Genomic DNA, 20,556 nt, shown 5'->3' with positions numbered 1-20,556 from the left:
ATTGGTGGCGAACATGGCGAGAGCGACGGAAGGCGCTGGAGAAGGACCAACGCCGCCGCAAGAAGATCTACAATCGGCGTGTCAAGTAGCGCCGGGAGTTCAGCCCAGGCGACTTGGTGTGGGTGCTGCGGACGCCCAGAGGCAAGGGGATCACGAAGCTCGCTCATCAATGGGTAGGACAGGCCAAGGTTGTGCAGGACGCTGGGTTCGACAACATGGAAGTTGTGCGGGGCGACATAGGCGAGCACTTGGTGACGCACAGCAGCTTCCTGGTGGCGAGCAGCTGCCCGAGTGACTCGCTGGGCGCGATTGCTGAACGAATCCTCGCCGAGCTGGAGGAGGAAGACGACGAAGCCGAGACTGGTTCGCGTGGCGACGGCCGGGCGGCGAATGCAGCGCCGCTGGGACCAGGTGCTAGGGCACAAACGACGGAGTGCCAAGTGTGACAGTGGTGCCATTGCGTGAAGCTGGACCAGAACCTGAAGCTGCTGGCCCTGTCGGAGACGCAGTGGGTAAAACGAGAAACGGTGGTGGCGCTGGAAGAAGCACCGATACCGGTGAACGGGCAGAAGGTGCCGCTGGACAAGATGAACGACTGGTGGTGGCAGATGCGACTGCCACGTTGGAACCGACGAACCCGAGAATAGTCGCGGCGAGCGGTGACGCTGGTGGTAATGCGCCGACTGGGGCACCCACGCAACGCCAAGCAGCACTAAGGAGCGGGCAGCGAAAGAGGAAGGCGCGCTCAGGCGACGATGCCAAGGACGACGAGAAGCAGAAGCAGCAGCGGCGACGAGAAGCCGATACAGCGCGAGAAGCACGGCTTGCGCGGCGCCGTGCTGCACGTGACGAGCAGGAGGCCCCAGAAGCCGAGGAAGTGGGTCCAGACGACGATCAAGGGCTACACGGCGGTGCACGTGCCGAAGTACGAAGGCGTAGTGTCGGTGACGAAGCCACGAGGGAAGTCGGTGAGCGAGAGCGACAAGCGGTCGGGCAAGGACGGCCGACAACCGAGCCGCACGACGATGTCCGAGACGACGGCCACGGCACTGAACGAGAGGGCGCAAGTGCAGTTACGGTGGGAGCGGTCGAGATGCGGCAGGGACGAGGGCGTCGGCGACAGCCAGCACTACTGCCAGAGTTGTTGCAGGTGGCCACGGCAGGCTACATTGTTGAACGGGCGAGGCGACGCGTGCGTAATCGCGCCGGACGCTATGTATTGGAGCATCAAGTGGAGTACAGTACTCGACGGGGTGGACCGATGGGCAAGCGTTGGCTCACGGCCGAACAGTTCGAAGAGCTGCTGGATAACGGCAAGATCGAGAACGATCTCGCAGCCGGGGATGGCGTGTAGTAGTAGGGATTTTCTCGTGGCCAAGCTCCACGACGGTGACCCGGGTGATGACGGGCGAACGGTGATCGACTTGACAGCGTCACCATGACGAGAGGACGGTGACGAAGGAGTGAACGAGCAGTCAGTTGGTGGCGGATGCAAGCCAGCGGGCTGGTGCCACAAGCGCGAGGGATCTAGAAGGGATGCAGAGGGTCGCCATTGAAGCTGGGCGACTCGGGAAGATCGCAAGGGGAGACGACACGGCTAGGACGAACGACGTGCAGTATGCGGAGAAGGAGAGGCGACGAGGAAGAACCGATGAGCGGTTGAGAGACAGCGTGAGGTGAGTAGGTTAGCAAGGACACCGTAGCAAGTAGGATAGGCGCGGATCGGGGGACTTCGGTAGATAGGAGGGTGCGGCCTTGCGGACTGGCAAGCCTGGCCCTCAGTTCTGGATTTAGTGCGGGAAGAGCATTAACGACGAACTAATCTAAGCTACTTGGTGTCGGACGCGGAGTTAGTGTTGCTACCTATCGGGAATTGGGGTACGGCGGCACTGCACGAGGTACGCTGTTCGGGGTTACATATGCGCGTGGTAGAACAGTAGGGTGGTGAGGACCGCGGAGAGAAACCGCGGGGGCTTCGACGTCAGTATGCGCGCTGGCGTCGTGCCGAGGGACATGGAGCACGGCTAGCGCACTTGTGCCGTCGCTCCGAGTCCGCTGTATATTGCATGTAAACCGGAACGCTTGCGGGGAGCAGCCTAAAGACCTACCGGGGTTGCGGTCGCCGATAATCGCTCTCTCCTCACTGTCCCTATCCCTGTCGTCAACGGTGGACGAAGGGCCAGCTAACGCTGGAGACTCCCATGATGTCATGCTCCCGTTCTAGGCGAGGCTCAGCTCCAGGAGGTGTCAACTGAGTAGTCTAGAGTAATGGTATTTGTCCCCGCGTGGGATATGCCGACACCATTGAGAGAATTGTCTCTAAAATTGCAACAGAAGATGACCGAAGTGATTGAGCATGAAGCATACGAGATACGTTGTTTACCACAACCCAATGTGGGTTCCTATCCGGCGACGCTCACCGCGAAGGAGAACGAGATCATTGTGGAGTATTGTTTCAGACGACTGTGACGCCGGCGGCGATGGTGGTGGCGTTAACGACACCGCACTGTCGCTGACACCGACACCTCGACCAACACAGCAACTGACACGTGAGGACTGCGTCAATGTTGCCACTATCTAAACTACTGCGTGGGCGCCGCATCAACAACGACATTGTATAATCAAGCGCCGTTGGCTGGTACTGCGGAGGGTAGGGCACGCCCTCCTTGCAGGGCAGGTAGCAGTAGATAAACTCCCCGCCTAAATGAACTCACTTCGCAATCAACTTTGCAGTGCGCCAACGTCATAATCATTCGTTCAGGATCATCTACAATGAAGGCATTTCCTTTTTGTTTTCCAAGCAGAAAAGCCTCCAAGCCTCCAGCCTAGCGTTCCATGGACCATGCGTGTGTCCCTCATTTTTGTCCTTCACTATGGTCATCAGCTGCCTTGTCGTTTGTTACGCGAATCTCGATGCTGGGATCACCAGACTTTGTCCGTTCTCTCGGCGAAGGCAAGGATGGAGCTGGTGCCGGCAATTCGAACGCACGAAAATGACGTAGGACCCTTTTACAAGTACCAGAGTTGAAAAGGCCACGCTATACTCAGCAGTTTCACTGAAAATGCGAAGAGATTTCAGGATTAAAGTTCAATGACAGTGAGTTGAACCACCTTTGCCGTTCCAGTACCTGATTATTTTCACTCACTGGTTTCTGACTTCAGAACAGGGGACTTCATTTTAATGACTTTGTTCCTAATTTTCAAGAAACTATTTATTATAGTAGAGTATTTCAATATATTTAAGTGATTTCTTACAAAAAGAAAAAAAAGCTTCAAGTCTTACGCTATCTTGGCTACAATATACGCATTTGAGACCGGTCTGGTCATGCGACTGTCCCGTGTGAATTGCAACGTATTAATAATGGTTAAGCGTTCGACACTCTTTAGTCTGAACAGTGTTGGCCACCCATAGGTTTTCAAGAATAGTGCTATCTATTCCAAGACAGGGTTGATTGGCAAGCTAAAGCGTTCCAATGCCACTGAACGCAGTTGTTCCCGCTGGATCCGTCGTAGCAGGACTCTACGAGTATACGAGTTTGACTACTTCGTGTGTGTACCAAAGTGTATTCCAACTGTGGAGTCTTGCTAAAATCTCTCGATTTGGAAAGTACTCTGCTGCACGGGCGGAAGTTCTTGACAAGTATTGCCATCAAGCATCGCTTTTTCGAGTGGTTATGGTGTTGCTGGGTTTTCCAATACCAACACTACTACTGGGACTTCTTACGGAATGCATCCCATTGCAAGATCCATCAAGCGGCTGGAAGCATAACTACGGTGCGTGGATTCGGTTTTGGGTCTTGATTAGTTCTGCTGCGTTTGGGTTTCTCTTTCAAATCCGAAGTGTGACCCCCGAGTTGTCGTGCCGTAAGATTGTCATGGTTGTCGTTGGTACTGGATGCGGGACAATTGGGACCTTGATGGTGTTATCCGCGCTTTGGGCATTTCCGGTGCCATTTGGCATCGTTCTCATATCCGTTCCGTTTCAATTATTTTTCGTGATGTGTTTGCTGGTTGCAATTAGACGAGTAGGGACTCCCTTCGATCTCCATATTAGCACAGCTCTCAGGCACAGAATCTACCTTATCCTCTCTCAATTAGTCCTGGTTTTCGTGTACGTTACATTCAGCGTCGTTTTCGCGAAGTCCAATCACCAACAGCAATTCGGACTGCTTCTGCTGCTTCCAGCGATGAAACTTGTGTTCAAGCACATGATCGCTCGCTTAGCCAGCGAATCCACGGAAACCATCCCTGTTGTGGTCGTGTTCACTGTCGATTTGTTTAACGGATTATACGTATCGATCTGCATTCAGTCGTCGCGATCCTGGTGGACTTCCCTATTCATGATTGCTTTGAATATTGCTAAAACGATTATCGTCCTGTGGGAGACTGTTCGAGAGGCAACCAAGCTGGAGGAATTGAACAATCGGTGCCCCCAAACTGGGACGGTGGGTGAAGCTCCACAAAAAGTCGGTGGAGAAGTAGCGAGAAGACACCACTCTGTGAACCTTTTCAGATCTGTTCGCTCACAGAACCTAATTGCTCCCTCTGGTGCTCTCATAGACGGTAGCGCAATGTCAAGTTCTCGCAAATTGCACTCCTCGGAACTCATGTTGGGAGCAAATGGATGTAAATTTGAGCAGAGTTCCCAGAAAATGCTGTTCTGCTTGGAGTATATGGTGCTGATAGAGTACATCGAGAGCGTCGTTCCCATAGTCTACGTCGTATACCTATTCATCCTTTTCAACCTCCCGAGTGCCAAGTACTACCCTCATACACGTACACTGACGTCAGATCAGCTTCACACCAATATCGGGAGTATTATGATGTACGCATCGACAGAGATGCTGTCTCTTCTGGTGGTTCATACGGTGTTAAAGCGAAGGTTCGGCTTCTCACCGCTGTACCAGCTGGCGTTTGTCTTGGAGACCGAAGCAGATTCGGTACAGGGTCAGCTCTTCGTGTGGATAATGCCTTTGCTGCAGATCAGACTGGTGCATTTTGGTACGGCCCCGCAGCCTTCAACAATAAATTTGGCTATTTACTAACAGATTTACGGTGCATTACAGGCCTTGACTTCAGCTTCCAATTCAAGTGGCTAAACTCGTGAACACTCGTTGTTGAGATCAATGTGGAGTTGTCGAATTCAGATTTCCATTCGTAAATTCTAATCTTGAGTCCACGAAGCGGCACAAATCTTCTAGAGTCAAGCGAAATACCTCGGACATGGGGAGCTACTACAGGGAGGATGCGCGGCTGTATAGCGTCTATGACGATTATGCTGGTAGTTTTGGTCCTCTCCAGCCCTCGTCATCGTCAGTGTTTCGGTCTCGAGGTCGGGTCCCGCCACATCGCCGTGGATTTTCAGACTCGCGAAATCAGGAGATCGTGTCAAGGTTACGCAAAGGTCGGAGATCTATGTCTCGTGACTTCGACCGTCGAGCTAAATTTCTAGCCAAACGAAAGGGAAAGAGGGCAGCAGAGCCATTGGGGGGTGACAGTGATGGGGCTGAAGACCTGCAGGACAAGGAAAATGAACCGGCAAGTCCGACACGCGGACTGCAGCGGCAGGTATGGCTCCCAACGCGCAACTTCGCGTTCCGACAGCGGGAAGGGAAATTGGATACGCGTGCCATTGCTCGACTTGATCTAGAGAAAATTGCAGCTTCGACAGACATTGAAACTATCCAAAGACATCTCGAGAACCTGGCTTTTGCCGACGTGACGCTGGACGACGTGCAGCACTACTCGGATGCCTACTTTCTCAAACTGTTCCAGATCGCGCAGGTATTTGAGTTGCACGCGTGGTGTCCTGACTCTTTCGCATTGTCTGAAAACAGTGTGCTTCTGTTTTTGGCAGCTTACGCTGGAGTACCTGATGCACGTGCAAGACTCACTCGTCGATCACTCCGACGGACTTGAGAGGCAGTGCGAGCAACTGATGACGGAGTGTCAACAACTTGAAACCGAGAATGGACAGCACGAAACAGAAATTACCAGCTTAAAACGCGAGATCCGTCAGAAGCAGCGCACGATGGCAACGTTGGAGTTGATGCTGCTCAACGCTTCAGCCTCTAATCGTATCAACTCTTCTGCCAAGGAAAATGCTGCCAGAGAGGCCAATGTTCTAGTTGATGAGTTGTTGGCTAGCCAGACCGATCCCAACACTGCAGAAGAAGGATCGATTGCAAACCGTAAGTTCCCAGAGACGGCCGGCATGCTATTGAGGGTGACATTAACGTTTTACCTATGATGTGCTGACTGTATGCCATTGCTATAGCGGTAACTTGCGTCTTGTGCAAAAAGCGATTCGTGTCAGCCGAATATTTGCTTCGTCACCAACAAAGACGGCACCTAGACGCAAAAGAGCAAAACAAGCCGAAGAAAAAGAAGGTAGACTCGTCGTCTGGTAGTGACAGTGATCCGAAGGTGAAAAGGAGCAAAAAGCCAGCTCCATTGCCAAAGGAGGTTCTCGATGCACTCGAGGAGAAGAACCAACTGGCAAAGCAGCTCATGGCACTGCAGGACCAAGTTCGGTATGATCAGGAAGCAAGGGATCGGCAGCGCCAGCAACTCGAGAATCAGCAAAACCAAATGAGCTTGCGCGTGGAGCAGTACATGGAAAGATTGCAAACGACGCTCGTCGAGATCGAGAAGAAGCAGGAGGCAACAAAACAAGACTTGCGGCAGTACACTCAGGAAGCCATCGCCCGCCTACAAGTAGAAGCGGCAAATGCAGAATTGTTACGCATCCAGGCACAGAAAACCTCGCGCGCTGGAAGAATGGAGAATGATGATGATGAATCTCATGAAGCGAAATTGAAGAGTGAGAAAGCTCGATGGTCAGAGAAAGTCGAAAAGCTCATGGACACCTTTTTGCGAGCTCAAGCGCAAAAGCAGCAGGAAATTGACGCCCTCGAGCAAGAGAGCAACAAACTGTGGACCAAGTACACGAAGCTGAAGAAAAAGAAACAACATCGTCCAGAGCCGACAATGATGTTGGCGGATATAGCTACGCTGGAAGCAAACCGGTTCGGCATTGATCGCGGTGAGATAATTGACATTGAAACCCCGCCTCCTGCTAAATCGAAGCCTGCTGCTCTTCTGGAAGACAAATTGGTTCAAACTGATGAAGAAGACGACAGTAAACGTCATAAGCGAGCAGCGAAAGTTGATACGCTTTCTGAAGAAATTCAAACCGACTCGGAAGCTAAAGCTACGCCGATTGCTCCGGTTATTGTGCCACCCCTTCGAGTTGAAGCTATCAAACCGAGAAGTTCATCGCCTCCAGTAGAACAAGTACCCCCTCCAGCCCCGAAAGAAAACCCAGCCCCTGTTGAATCCCAGCCGATCCCCGTTGAAGCGAAAGCCACAACCCAACCTGACTCAAAAGTAAAATTCCAACAAGCAGCGCATGTCATTGGAAAGGTGGCGCTTGGATTCTTAGCACGTCGCACTCTCGCAAAGACTTCGAGTTGGCGTATCACGATTGAAATCGCTTCGTTGGAAGCGGCACTTACAGCCCCCGAAATGGAATATGTTCGTCAGCACTATGACGGCCAAGTGCATGCCCAGGTCGAGGAAGCAATGACAGCGAATGATTTGCGTGTGTTGATCGCTAAAATGCTTTCTGGGAAAGATGAGTTCGATGCAGATAATGGTGTCGTTGCGTTCGACAACGATGAGATCTCAGCGACGATGACTTACCATCGCGTCTTGCTTCACCACAAGCGTACTGGCGTCGAGCTTTCGGGTGACATGCAAGTCCACGAACTTAAGAACGCCATTGAGGTTGAGATCATCCCATTTTATGAAGAGGCGGTAACACAAATTGGTGGAATGATAGAGTCTCACGCACTGGGATCGGACCGTGTCAAGAACATCAGGCGTGCTTCCTTGGCCTTGTCTTCATCGAAAATACTAGAACTACAGGGCGAGGATGAGGAATCTAAGAGCGGTTCACGAGATGGAATAGCTGCATTGGTCCGCATTGTGCATTTACAAGCTCTCGTTCGCGGGTTCCTGGCAAAGAAAAGAGTAGAGCTTATGAAGATTGATCGTCTAGTGGACGCTCGATTAGTGACGATGGAGAATGCCGGACCTCCCAAATCTAAAACTTTGGAGCCTTCTTGGATGAGTCTTGATCCTGTACTGGCTGCCGAATACGCGAAGGTGGAACAACGACTTGCCCGAGTTTTGCGTACCAAACTAGGTGCAGATTCTCAACATGACCCTGACAACGAGGAAGCCTTCGTTTACCTGTCCACCGAAAATTACGACAAGCACATTGCAGAACTCGCAGCAGAGCAGGAATCTCTTCCGACAGATGCACAACGGCGAGTTGAGTTACTCTCGGAGCGTCTGCCTCCGATGGCAGCGAGGGAGTACAACCGAAAGCAGTCGGATGCTATACACCTAGGGAAAAGCCGCATTGCTGGTGCTGCTAAAATTCATCGAGCAGTGCAAGTTGAAGTGGTGAGAAAGCGGTTGAGACGCCTTCTAGCTGGAGAAGCAGCGCAAAACGCACTGCTTGCTGGGCGCGGTCGAGTTGGAACGAAGGAGCACTCGGCAGCTACAAACGCGCTGCTGTCTTCGTGGCTAACAATGAGCAAAAACAGTCGACGCGCTTCTGACAAGTCGCTGGGCAGCTTCGATCCGAGCGAAATCGATCAACTAGCGAACGCGTACGAGGAAGGAAAGTCGCCGGTCGAGGTACCAGGTGCTGATGATGACACCGTGCGAGTGCCACCAACTATCATCGAGAAAGTTGAGCGCAAGGAAGAAGAAAAACAAGAGGAGAAACCACAGATCCCACAACCATTGACCCCACGAGGTGGGCCCGACGATGTGAAACAAGCAGATGAAGTGAAGCCCACTGGTAGACCTGGAACTCCGATCCCATACGCCGAAGCAAACCGCGAGTTGATAGCTGAACCTGGTCGGTCGCCTCGGCCCAACCCGGAGGTTCATGTCATCTCGCCATTCTCACAAACACCATTGTTATCACGTCGAGCGGCGGCCAGACGAGGAACGGGTTTTGACAACGCTAGGTGATCGATCACAGACACTGTAGCAAAACAGTAAGGCTAGGAGTGGCAGAAGCAAATCTGCTGTATTGGGGGCGAGTTATCGCTGACAAACGAACTGGTTGCATGCAGATCATCTGCAAACGTGTCCTAACTCACGACAAAGCTCAGCAAGAGGAAGTGCAACAATATCGCACACAACTAACCCAGGAGGAAGGTCACTAGAGACCAGGCTCCTGCCTCCAGCTTGTCCGCGCTTACTGGTGGTTCTTGGCCCGGCGCTCGCGCACAGCAGCAGCCAGGTCGCGCAGCACCTCGACGGTGGTCTCCCAGCCCATGCACGCGTCGGTGACGCTCTTGCCGTACACCAGAGGCTTGCCGGGGGTCAGAGGCTGGTTGCCCTCCTCGATGTTGGACTCGAGCATGACGCCGACGATGCGGTCGTCGCCCGCGCGCAGCTGGTCGGCGATGGTGGCGGCCACCTTGACCTGGTTCTTGTGCTTCTTCTGCGAGTTGCCGTGCGAGCAGTCGATCATGACGTTGTCCACGAGGTTGGCCTTGAGCATGCGCGCCGAGGCGTCGTCCACGTGCTCCTTCTCGAAGTTGGGGCCCGACTTGCCGCCGCGCAGGATGAGGTGGCACGTGTCGTTGCCCGACGTGCTGACGATGGCGGCCAGGCCCTGCGAGCTCACGGACAGGAAGCAGTGCGAGTGCTTGGCGGCCACCACGGCGTCCACGGCCAGCTGCAGGTCGCCGCCCGTGCCGTTCTTGAAGCCGATGGGCATGGACAGCCCGGAGCACAGCTCGCGGTGCAGCTGGCACTCGGTGGTGCGCGCGCCGATGGCGCCCCAGCTCACGAGGTCCGAGATGAACTGCGGCGACATGGTGTCCAGGAACTCGCAGCCGGCGGGCAGGCCCAGCTCGTTGATGGCGGCCAGCAGCTCGCGCGCCACGCGCAGGCCCTTGTTGATGTTGAAGGAGCCGTCCAGGTCCGGGTCGTTGATCAGGCCCTTCCAGCCCACGGTGGTGCGGGGCTTCTCGAAGTAGACGCGCATGACGATGAGCAGGTCCTTGCCCAGCTCCTTCTTGAGCTCCAGCAGGCGGCGCGCGTAGTCCATGGCGGCGTCCGTGTCGTGGATGGAGCAGGGGCCCACGACCACCACGAGGCGGTCGTCCAGGCGGCGCAGCACGTTGGCCAGGCCCTGGCGGCCGCGGTTGATGGTCTGCACGATCTTGGTGGAGAGCGGGATCTCCTCCAGCAGGATGGCCGGCGGGATCAGCGGCCGGATGCCCGAGATGCGCACGTCCACGATGGACTTCTTGTCCGTGATCTTCACGTCCTCGCTGGCCGAGCCGCTCGGGATGCGCAGGCGGTGGCGGCGCTCCTGCTCATGCGACGCGAAGTCGTGCTCGTGCTTGGCGGCCTTGCGGCCCGCGGCGGCCTGCGCGTCCTGCGCGTCCTGCGGCATCTGGCGGCCCAGCATGAAGCCCACGAGGCCCACGCTGCCCGCGGTGATGAGCGTCATGGTGGCGGCCAGCAGGCCCAGGCCCAGCGTCAGCGACGTCGACAGGCTGCCGTCGTGTCCGGCCATGGCGTTGACAACACTTCCGAGACTTTGGCGACTTGAGGCCGAGAGCTCCGAAACGCGAATGGTCCTCGTTGGATGGCTCAGAGCCGCTTTGGGCCGAATCTGACGGGCTAGACCACGTTTGTCGGCCCCGCATACAAACGTCGAGTGGTTTTGAAAGTTTGGGAATGTTCTTGTGGGCCGCGCACAAAAAGCAATGTTTTTTTTTTCGCCTCGCAAAACGCTTGATTACCATGTGTTTTGGTTGGTTTGGTACAGCTCAACTGGCAGTTGTTGGTTGATGTTGTTATGGTAAAGTTCAGTTTGCTGGTTGGCTTTGCTTGTGGACGTTGCTATACTGCAGCTACGTGATGACTTCGAACCGCTCGTCCTCACTCATGATACTGGACGACTCACTGACACGCACTCCGCCCTGCTCGGGCCCATTGTTTTCCAAATACACGCGGCCGGTGCTCACGAGGCCGATGACGTTGAGCAGATCCGCCTGCTCGGCGATGGACTTGTCCAGCTCCTTGAAGGCCGCCAAGTCCGACATGCGAGGCGCGCTGCTCGTGTCGCTCATCATGCACGAGTTGCGCTTGGTCACCTCCAGCGCCTCCTGCGCGCGCTGCGAGATCTCGCGTAACCGGCTGGCCATGTCGTTGTCGCGAGCTTCCTGTGACCCGCGGCGGTCCGACCCATACTTGTAGCTGCTGTAGCTGCTGCAGCTCTCCCGGATACCCTCCTCGAACTGGTCCTCCGATTGCGCGCCGTACGCGTGGTTATCGAAGCCGTCGTACGACTCCATCGGGTCCGTCTCCAATCGAGAACGCCTCTTTTCACGCTCCGTACGTACGGATAGCGGGCTCATAGGTACCTCACCAGCGCTCGACATGGGGATCGTGGTCCCAACGTACAGCGGCGCGCGGTCCGAGAGGATGCTACTTCGCTCGGCAGTCAGCTTTTGCAGAGAGCTGGTGCTCGTGCTGCTGCTCTGGTTAGACGCCTTGCCAGCATTTGACGGACGGAAGCCTCCCTCATCCGCCGACGCCGGATACGTGTCGTTGTCAAATAAACGCACAGACGGGTTTGCGCGTGCGACCTCTCCTTCCTGGTTGTTCAGGTCGCGGCGCGCAGCAGTCACGCATTTTTTGCAGAACACGACGACTTCCGGGCGACTCGAGGTGGGCGTGGGGATGTCGAAGCTACCATTGTTAAAAGCCTTCGCTCGGCTCGATACCTCGCAATCCTTGCAGATATTTTCTCCGCAGGCACTGCACTGCGCGCGTGTCCTCACCAGCGAAAACTTCTTGTTGCAAATGTAGCAGTGCTTGCGCTCTCTGTAACCAGTAAATCAATCAAATCAAAAGTTGTCAGTACACTGCATCAATTCGATGGCAAGCCACGCCTGCCACGCACCCGGCGATCATGCGCTGGAACTTGTTGACTTCCACCTGCTGCGCCATGTACTTGGCCTCCTGCACCTTGTTGAGGTTCGAGACGATCGAGGTGAAGCTCTCGTGCACAAAGTTGACAACCTTGCTGGACGAGTGGCCGCTCAGGCCCATCGATCCCTGCCAGAGCACGCTGGTGGAGCGAGCGTCCGCGTTCTCCTTAAATAACAGCACGGCCGACATCCTGGCGCGCACGAGGCCCAGCGAGTGCTCCAGCGACGCGCACTCCTTGAGGTCCACAGACTGGATGACCAGGTAGCCGACCGGGTTCTTGTCGCTGTCCAGCGTCGTGCCCAGGCTCCGGAGGTAGCACAGGTCTTGGCTCTTGACGAAGAGCCCCGGCGAGCGGCTGGCCAGCCAGTTGACGCCCAGGTAGTGGTGCGGCTGGTCGTCCGTGCGGGTCTCGAGCGCGCTGAGCACCACGGCGTCCAGCGCGTTTTCGATGAAGAAGGTCGAGTTGCTGCGGAAGTCCGCCGTGTTGTCCGAGTAGAGCGCGCCGAGGCAGCGCTCGAGCGACATGTGCGTCTTGCCCATGCAGCGGAACTCGAGCTGGCGCTGGCCGTCGCGGTCGCGCGCGTCGCGCCGCCTGCAGTAGGTGCGGATGCCCGTCTCGCGGAAGTGGCGCTGCGAGTTGGAGAGCTTCCAGCCGTTGGTGCCGTCCTCGTAGCTCATGGCCCACTTGGCACGCTGCGTGGCCTCGGCCGACAGCTTGTGGGCCTGCTCCTTGAGGAACGCGTGCTGCTCGGGCGAGAAGGACACGGCCGGGAAGAAGTCGTCGGCCACGGGGAAGGCCCCGGACGACGCGCGGCGGCCCAGCATGGGCATGGACGGCCGGGAGTTGTCCATGGCCGAGAGCGTCTCAGGCCGGGCGATGGATGCACAATGGTGCCATGGCCCGCCGTGGCGGCGCCGATAACCACGTCGTCCGGTCGCATGCAGCTCGTCTGAACTCTACGCACCCCTGAACCGCGTGCTGAGTAACTCACGCGGGGAGCTGCCAATCGCGGGCAATGGAGGCCCGAGACGCGCAGCATGGAGCGTCTTTATTTCGACGAACATGTGGAGGAAGGCCGACTTGGATGTGCTCGTCCGTGTTGCAGCTTGGCCGGAGCGGTGGTCATCCCACCGCAGCCAAGTGGCGGCTGTGACGAAACGCGGCGCGCCCGAGGAGGTACATGTATCCGATAAAGGCTATCCACACACCTCTCGACGACGTCTTCTTCATCTCCCAGGAGCGCAGTGGAGCTCCATGTCTAGGACAGACAGGCGAGGAAAAGAAGGCGGACGATGAGGCAGGCTGAGGCATCAAGTCGGTCTCCAGTCGGTGGGTGGTGCGCTTGCAGTTCAAGCTGCGGTGCTCCTCGGAGCCATTGGGTGCAGCAGACTGGTTGAACTGCGGGGCGAGCCGGAAGGGAACGCTGCAGGACGAGCAAGGGGTGCCGTGGTGTTGCATGGCGAGAAACGAGACGTCTCGCTTTCGCGTAGTCGCGTTGCGCGGAGTGGAAGGAGAGTTATAATACTTGCCATGCATGCGAGCGAGTCGCTGGCACAACAGCAACGAACACCGCTCCCGATCTGAGAGAGTGATGCAAGCGAAGGAGGTATACATGTACATGTATATCACGCCCAAGTTGACGTGATCGGCGGTGATGTTGAAGCACTTCAGACTACTAAAGCGACCTAATGACTGCTGTGTGTTCTGCGGCTCTTGGTCATGCGGATGCGGATCGCACCTGGTCCATTTGAAGGACACTCAGGCCATCTGGAGCTTGGCGGCCATGTTGCTGTGAGAGCACCGTGTCCTTGGCGCTGAGAGCCATCTCGGGGGTGTGGTGCTCGGGCAAGAAGGCGCCACGCTTGGCCGCGGCGATCTGCTTGTCCACTTCGGAGAAGAACGAGAACGGCGTCAGCCCCAGATGAGTCTCTCCGTAGTGCCGCCCGCGGCGCGATGCGGGGGCCGAGCTGCTCCCGCCTTTATCCGCGGCCCAGAGTTCAGCGAGTCGATGCAACGTAGCGGCCTTGACGCTCTTGTACACGAGGGCCTGGGCCATTTCAGCGAGAACCGGCGACAACAGAGCTGTCTTGCCACTTGGCTCGGCAACCAGGCTGCAATGGGGACAGGCCATCAACGGGGGCTCACGGGTGGCTCTTTCGGCTGAAGCCACTAGTTCTTGGCTCACTCGACGTCCTTGAGCTCGGCGGCAAGCTTGGCACATAGTCTTCGAGAATGGGACATCGTATCCAGCGGCGGATATCACCACACAGACCAGGGCCCTTCGTCCAGCCTTGCGCTTGGTGCGCTCTTTGGGGCCGACAAACCTGTCGATGGCTCGCACTTCGCTATCTGTCAACTGCAATGGCAGCAATGCAAAGGCAAAGAATACGAAGGCGGTGAGCGATGGGATTTATACCGAACTCACACCAGATAGGTCTCACCGAGTCACTTAGTATGATCAGCTCGTAGCCAGCAGCGATGCCACTGCTGCTCATGGCACCGGAGGTGGGTTGGCGAGTAAAGTTTGACACAGCCTGCTCTCCGCTACTAGCGAGATCCCACTGGAAATTCTCGCGTCGCAGGAAATTCTCGATCGCGAGTTGCTGCTTGGCTACTTTCTCTACAAGCAGCACGCGCGGCAAGTGGTCCATTTGTCCAGACAAGTGCGCATTTTTGGTGGTCGGGGCAACCCGCAACGCTATTCCACCGAGACTTGAGACGTGCACAAGTCGCGAGTCATAAAACCTTCAATAACATGTTCGTCAGACAAATCCATTGATGCTACAAGGACAACTATACAACGAGTACAGTATTTTTCGTACATGAGGAATGTGGGCACGGCGTGAATTTGATAGCGGGCAGCGAGAGCTGGGGACTCGGCGAGGTCGCATTTGACGAGGCGACATTTGTTTCTGGTGCAGCAAGGTGTTCAGCCGCAAATGCAGTCTTGTCGTTAGTAAAATAATTGAGGTAACAAACGTGTGGATAATTCCGTGAACGCAAGTGCTCACTCCGCTATTGTAGTCGTGGGTCGCTCAGAATTCCGCTGTCGCTCTGAAAGGATTAATTGTACCTGCTCGAGCATTGATTCCGCGGCTCGTGAGTGGCGATCGTCGGTACGCAGACAAGCGACCACCACCAACTCGTCACTAGCACATTTCTCACGAAGGAACGAATCGAGCTTCGAGCCGGAAATTGTTGTCAAGTGTTCGCCTACTGGCTTTGTGCCGCCTCCAGCAACTTGCAGTTCTTGTGAGTACCGCCCGCTCGCATTCGTTAAGGACCCGGTTCGCGGGAGCCCAGGGTTTTCCTCTGTGATCATTTTGTGGATCTCTACAGACCCCAGCCATTTCCCATTGAACTCGTTTTTGAGTCGTTTCAGTGATTCAGTCGCGTCGTTGGTCTGCACCGCGGATCCGAAAAGTGTAGGGACTTGACCAACCTCGAAACCTGTGGCAGGCAAAACAGGTATTTCCCGGAGACTTTGCAGATGTGCCTTTTCTCTCCAGTTGCCGTCTGCTGCCGGTGTGACGCGGCACCCTTCATATCCATCGAACTTTGATTCCAGTGTCGAGACAATTCGCTTGATCTGGTCGTGAGCGAGGTCTTTGCTTCGTGGTTTTGACTTGCTCCTTTTCTCGAGTGAGTCAAACTCTATACGCTTTTGCCGCTGCTGCAAGGTTGGCACATCTTGGTCAATTAGTAACTTTCCGCGTTGGGGTCCTTCTGTAACACGATGAGCATGGTCGAAATACGAGTCCGTCCGGCGAAGGCGTTCACCACAGGCAAAATCCACCAGAATACCAGGACATGGGGAGAACTTTATGGAAATTGAGCTGCGATCTCGATATGTAAACACCAAGCTGTCGTTAAGGTTGATGATGACGGGTTCCGACGGCGGCGAACCAGCTCGCTGCGCTTTAGGATCCCAACGCCAGGTCTACGGATCAAATGATTAATTGAATACCTTCATGGCTTCAATCGAGCTGATACAAACTTACCTTCAGGATGACATCGTGGCCGTCCAATATGATTCCGCAATCTCTGGTCAGAATCATCTTCTTGCCTCCAGGTTTTCCTGCAGACCCTACCTACTCATGCAAAATCGAGTTGGTTGATAGTTGGGAAAGTTATTGATATTGTGGGCGGTACTCACAGCATGTTCATCCAAAGTCGCCAGCAGCGTGCGCTTCTTGTTATCTTCATAGAACTGGAAGCTGCGTTGATAGTCATTAATTTTGTTGGCACAAGCCGCAACTCTCCCTGACGCATAACTGTGCAGCAGCAATATTTCAAGTAAGTGAACTACAGTATCAAACTCAAAAAACATACGAAAACAAATTGTCACGCACTAGCAAAAGCCGCAGCCGAGGTCGTCGAGCCGAACTGCTATCTCCCCGGTCGGATAGTTCTGAGCTAAGTCCAGGCTCGCTGTTCCCATTAAGGCAGTGTGAGCCACGGAATCGACAGCAAGCTAAACGTGAATGAAATCGAGGTTTGGAGGAACGGGATTATAATTAGTATCGCTACTGGGAGGTATTGTATCCTAAAAATGGCACGGTTAAAAGGTGTTGGGTTCAAACTAGACGAAGTTTTAACTAACGCTTTGCGTAACCGAGAAGAATAATTTCCAGTCTTTGTCGGAGTTTTGGATGTTAGTCGGAGCATTAGCTTCTACTATTATTATATAATAGGACCATATGTACTTTGCCAAAAACGAAATCCAAATGTGCTAAGCAGCGACAAACTGACTGGACCAGCGCGACCTCCGCGTCGAGTTCGCTCACCTCGTGAGCAAACCTAAGCTCTTCCCAATGATGGTGGAACTCAAGCAACAGGCAAAAGCCACAGCTCGTGAAGAGCGTGGGCGCGGTGCGACTCCATCTGCTACCGTGCCCCGTACGTCGGGCAAGAAGCCAAGGACTACTTACGAAGCGTCCGCTGCTTCTCGTCCCAGATCGCAACAGCCTTTGGACAGTCAGCCTGGAGCTATTCAACAGGCTCCCACGAGTTTTCTGATTCTGGGTAACCCCTCCACTTCACGAGAAGTTGGCGCTTGCCATGGATACGCCGCTCCTGGAGGACCCGTTCCACGTGGAAGTGGAGCTCCCCATTCCAGCCAAGGAGGGCAAGCTGTAGTGGGTCTAACTTGACTCACTACTTTAGCTTACACGTTGCGCAACGTGTATGAGGAAGCGTAAGTACTTAGTAATTACTTAGGTTAATTATATTTGAGTACACAAATATAAGTTAACTTAGACAAGACTCCAAGTAGCTAGTTTAAGGTAAAATGAGAACTGTATTGCTTGTAAATTGATCTTCCTCTAAAATTCGCTAAAAACTGTTTATCATCTATGAAAGGGTTGACAGCGGCTGGCTGTCAGAGCCCCGCTAATATGCATGTCTCTGATTGGTAGAAAGATGCTGCTTTCTACCAATAAGATCTTTTGGGTATGTGTGGACCACTCACTGTGGTGGTCCACTTCAATGTATCCATCGGTGTGTCTTACACCAATGTGAGGAAGTATCCAAAACGTTTAACAGATAACCTATCTGTTAAATTCACAAGTGGCTTGCAGCCACTTGTACGTGTAACCCCGTTACACCATCCCCCCCTTAAGGTTAGACGCGCGGGGTCCCCGCACGTCAATCTTTTGGAATTGACTATTCGTCAATTCTCCGCGTTTGGAGAAGAAACCCGCGCTCATTCAACGATGAGCGCGCCTCAGAAGAAGTCCGCAAAGTCGATGGGGAGTCATCTCTCCATCGACGACTACTCGAACGCCAGAAGGCGAAGTACGGTGACGTCGTCGACTTCGACGACGACGATGAAGACATGGAGGGCGAGGAGGACTCGCCCTCAAAGCGTAAAGACTCAGTGTCGAGCGAATCGCTCGACCCTCACGCCAAGAACGTTCGCCCGCGTGAAGGGGACGAATCGGACGCTTCGAGTTCGAAGCGTTCGCGTACTGAGAGTGATACCCCACTCGCTTCAGCTGGGGCTCTCAGTACTCCGCGCGCTGCTGCTGCAGCGCGTGATGTTAAAGCTCAAGGCTCTCCGCGCGCTGCGCCTGCAGCGCGCGATCCATGGATGCCGTCCGCGTCCGAGATCGCGGACCGGTTTGGGAACTCGGTACCTCCGAATGAGGTGCCGCTGTACGTATGCAGCGCCATCAAAGATGACGCTGTGGCTGCCGAGCTGCACTTTGATGCGGAAACGCATCAAAGGCGCGATACTACATCGGACTCTTTCATGAGCTCCGATGCTTTCAAAGCAAGAAGACCTCTTCTCGCAGCAAAGTGCCCGAATGGCAGGCACTTTGTCAAGCTGGAACGCCTTTGTTGAGAACTTCAACAAGAGGCCGAGTGCTTACCGTGATCGGATTAAGCAAGCGCGTGATCGCTTCGAGACGTACTCGAAGCGTGGAAAGCTGGAGCAACTTCATGTTGCTGCTGAGGAGGCAAATGTGCCGTGCGCTGTGCCCGAGGGCTTTCAGTGCACGAAGTGCTTTCAGGCGCGGTCCGCTTGAGCGACCGCGACCTGAACGGGTACACGTCGTTCCGTGTGCCCGAGAGTCTCAAGAGCTCCGTGCTAAGTTCTTAGCACGTGAGGGTTCGGGCGCTAGCGATGATCGCAGCGCTCGTGTTACTCCGCTGCGCCAGCGCGTACTGCTCTTCGTACGCCCTCACCATTTCCGGAACGTCCTCCAGCAAGACGTTCCGCGGCTCCTATGTATCTCGATGGGGAGGAAATCCTCTCCAACGAATACGAAAACGAGCCCCTTGAGGGTTCGTTTTCGGGATACTATGGTCAACAATCCGCTCAACAATCCAGCGGGTTGAGCCGCGGGCGTCACGGATCGGCGGTGGCGGGGTGGGAACACGCCCGGGTATGATCAGCCCCGGGCTGATCAGTATGCGCCTCTCCACGACCGGGTGACCGTCGTGGAGCGTCTGCAGGGCGCTGAGTTCGCCGCCCTAAAACAGGAGCTGGCGAACCAGAAGGCCCAAGTCGCGGCGGTCTCGCAGACCGCCTCGAATATCCAGGTCGAGCTGGGGACCCAGATGAAGGGGTTGCTCCAGCGCGTCCGCGCGCTGGAGGAGAGGTTGCTCGTCGCCGAGGCCAAGTCCTCCGCTTCTGCCTCGGCTCCTGCCGAGGCTTCGGGTCAGCCGAGCTAGATGGCTCGTGCTGCCGGTATGGCTTCAGCCGTCCGACGTAAAAGGTCGGATGGAGGCGCATGCTAGACGGTATGTCTAGCGTGTATGCGTTGCCGTGCCGTGCCAACACAGTGAACGGCCCGATGAAGCGCGGAGCAAGCTTGCTTGCTCCGAAATCCGAAACTGCATGTCTAGGCAGGTTTTGTGTAGCTAACAAAACTAATGAACCAACTTTGAATTCATTTGTGTTGCCTCTGCCCGCATTGTCTGCGTTCAGCTTCTGTTGATCAACAAAAGCTGCTATAGTGTCTTGGACAAACCGAATCACGGCTTGTCTTTTGGTGATGAAACTGATTGCATCCGAGCTGAAGTCATTCAGCTCGCTCTCCGCTAGAGGCCCGGCCTCTGCGTGATTCTTTGCGGTGTCTGCGTCCTGCGCAGACCCGTGGTAGTTGGCCTTGTTGTTGGGGGAGTCTGCGCCCTGCGCAGACTCATGTGGTTTGTCCATTGTTGCAGCTGACACTGTGCAAGTGTCAGCGGTTTTCTGCGGCTGCTGTATTGCAGTCGTAGATCCTCCCCCACTTAAAGTGGGAGCCATCACTCCGAGTAAACTCGGTAGGCGTGGATGCCGCATGGCATTCACGTAGAACGGTGTATGCCCGGTCGAGGCATGCACTGAGTTGTTGATGGCAAACTCTGCCATCGATAAGCACTCGCTCCAGTATTGGAACGAGTGAGCGTAGCTCTTCAACATATCGACGAGCACGCGATTCACGCGCTCGGTTTGACCGTCCGTCTGCGGATGATCCGCAGTCGACATGGAAAGCTGGCAGTGTAAACACTTCTTGCCACAGATGCGCTGTGAAGCGCGGGTCTCTGTCCGACACAATGTCGGTCGGCATGCCATGGTGTTTGAACACCATGTCGACGAGCAGACGGGCTGTCTGCTTCGCGGTCACCTCTGCTGGCACCGCAGCAAGATGTACCATCTTGCTGAAACGGTCTACAAAGACCACAACACCGGTGTTCCCTCCGCTATCCGGGGAAGACCAAAGATGAAGTCCAAAGACATGGACTTCCAACACTCCGACGGAGTCGGTAGTGATTACAGTGGAGCCTGCGCGAATGGCGCAGGCTTCACGCGTTAGCATACCTCGCAAGCACGGATGTACTTGCGCACCCACTATACTGGTGGTACCAGTAGAAGTCGCGCGTGAGAAGGACGTAAGTCTTCTCACGTCCGAGATGTCCCGCAGTCGGGGCATCATGATACTCGTACATGATCCTGAGTCGCAGGTCATGGTCATTTGGCACGACAACGCGATCTGCGTTGTCGTCGACTGCGTTGTAAAGCAGTA

General features: G+C 55.1%; 5 protein-coding genes across 5 annotated transcripts; 2 read left to right on the top strand and 3 right to left on the bottom strand.

Annotated features, from left to right (window-relative positions):
* Positions 1–113: 113 nt before the first annotated feature.
* IUM83_08399 (RNA-dependent DNA polymerase) lies at positions 114–446 on the top strand (the record flags this gene model as incomplete). The annotated part of the gene is made up of 1 exon (XM_067932772.1): positions 114–446. The coding sequence occupies one exon, from the start codon at positions 114–116 to the stop codon at positions 444–446; it is 333 nt and encodes a 110-aa protein (XP_067783502.1).
* Positions 447–5,703: 5,257 nt separating this feature from the next.
* On the top strand, positions 5,704–6,250 carry IUM83_08398 (Zinc finger, C2H2; the record flags this gene model as incomplete). The annotated part of the gene is made up of 2 exons (XM_067932771.1): positions 5,704–5,784; positions 5,858–6,250. The coding sequence occupies 2 exons, from the start codon at positions 5,704–5,706 to the stop codon at positions 6,248–6,250; spliced, it is 474 nt and encodes a 157-aa protein (XP_067783501.1).
* A 3,030-nt stretch (positions 6,251–9,280) lies between these two features.
* On the bottom strand, positions 9,281–10,615 carry IUM83_08397 (3-deoxy-7-phosphoheptulonate synthase; the record flags this gene model as incomplete). The annotated part of the gene is made up of 1 exon (XM_067932770.1): positions 9,281–10,615. The coding sequence occupies one exon, from the start codon at positions 10,613–10,615 to the stop codon at positions 9,281–9,283; it is 1,335 nt and encodes a 444-aa protein (XP_067783504.1).
* Positions 10,616–10,955: 340 nt separating this feature from the next.
* On the bottom strand, positions 10,956–12,891 carry IUM83_08396 (Zinc finger, RING/FYVE/PHD-type; the record flags this gene model as incomplete). Its single annotated transcript, XM_067932769.1, has 2 exons — positions 10,956–11,931; positions 12,011–12,891. The coding sequence occupies 2 exons, from the start codon at positions 12,889–12,891 to the stop codon at positions 10,956–10,958; spliced, it is 1,857 nt and encodes a 618-aa protein (XP_067783503.1).
* An 866-nt stretch (positions 12,892–13,757) lies between these two features.
* IUM83_08395 (uncharacterized protein) lies at positions 13,758–16,481 on the bottom strand (the record flags this gene model as incomplete). Its single annotated transcript, XM_067932768.1, has 8 exons — positions 13,758–14,396; positions 14,482–14,785; positions 14,863–14,952; positions 15,052–15,113; positions 15,900–15,980; positions 16,042–16,131; positions 16,197–16,314; positions 16,393–16,481. The coding sequence occupies 8 exons, from the start codon at positions 16,479–16,481 to the stop codon at positions 13,758–13,760; spliced, it is 1,473 nt and encodes a 490-aa protein (XP_067783506.1).
* Between the last annotated feature and the right edge of the window lie 4,075 nt (positions 16,482–20,556).

Source organism: Phytophthora cinnamomi, assembly GCF_018691715.1.
Source record: "Phytophthora cinnamomi strain GKB4 chromosome Unknown Contig99, whole genome shotgun sequence".
Classification (NCBI taxonomy): Eukaryota; Oomycota; class Peronosporomycetes; order Peronosporales; family Peronosporaceae; genus Phytophthora; species Phytophthora cinnamomi.
The sequence above is the reverse complement of the archived record's forward strand: the minus strand, read 5'-3'. Positions and strand labels throughout refer to the sequence as shown.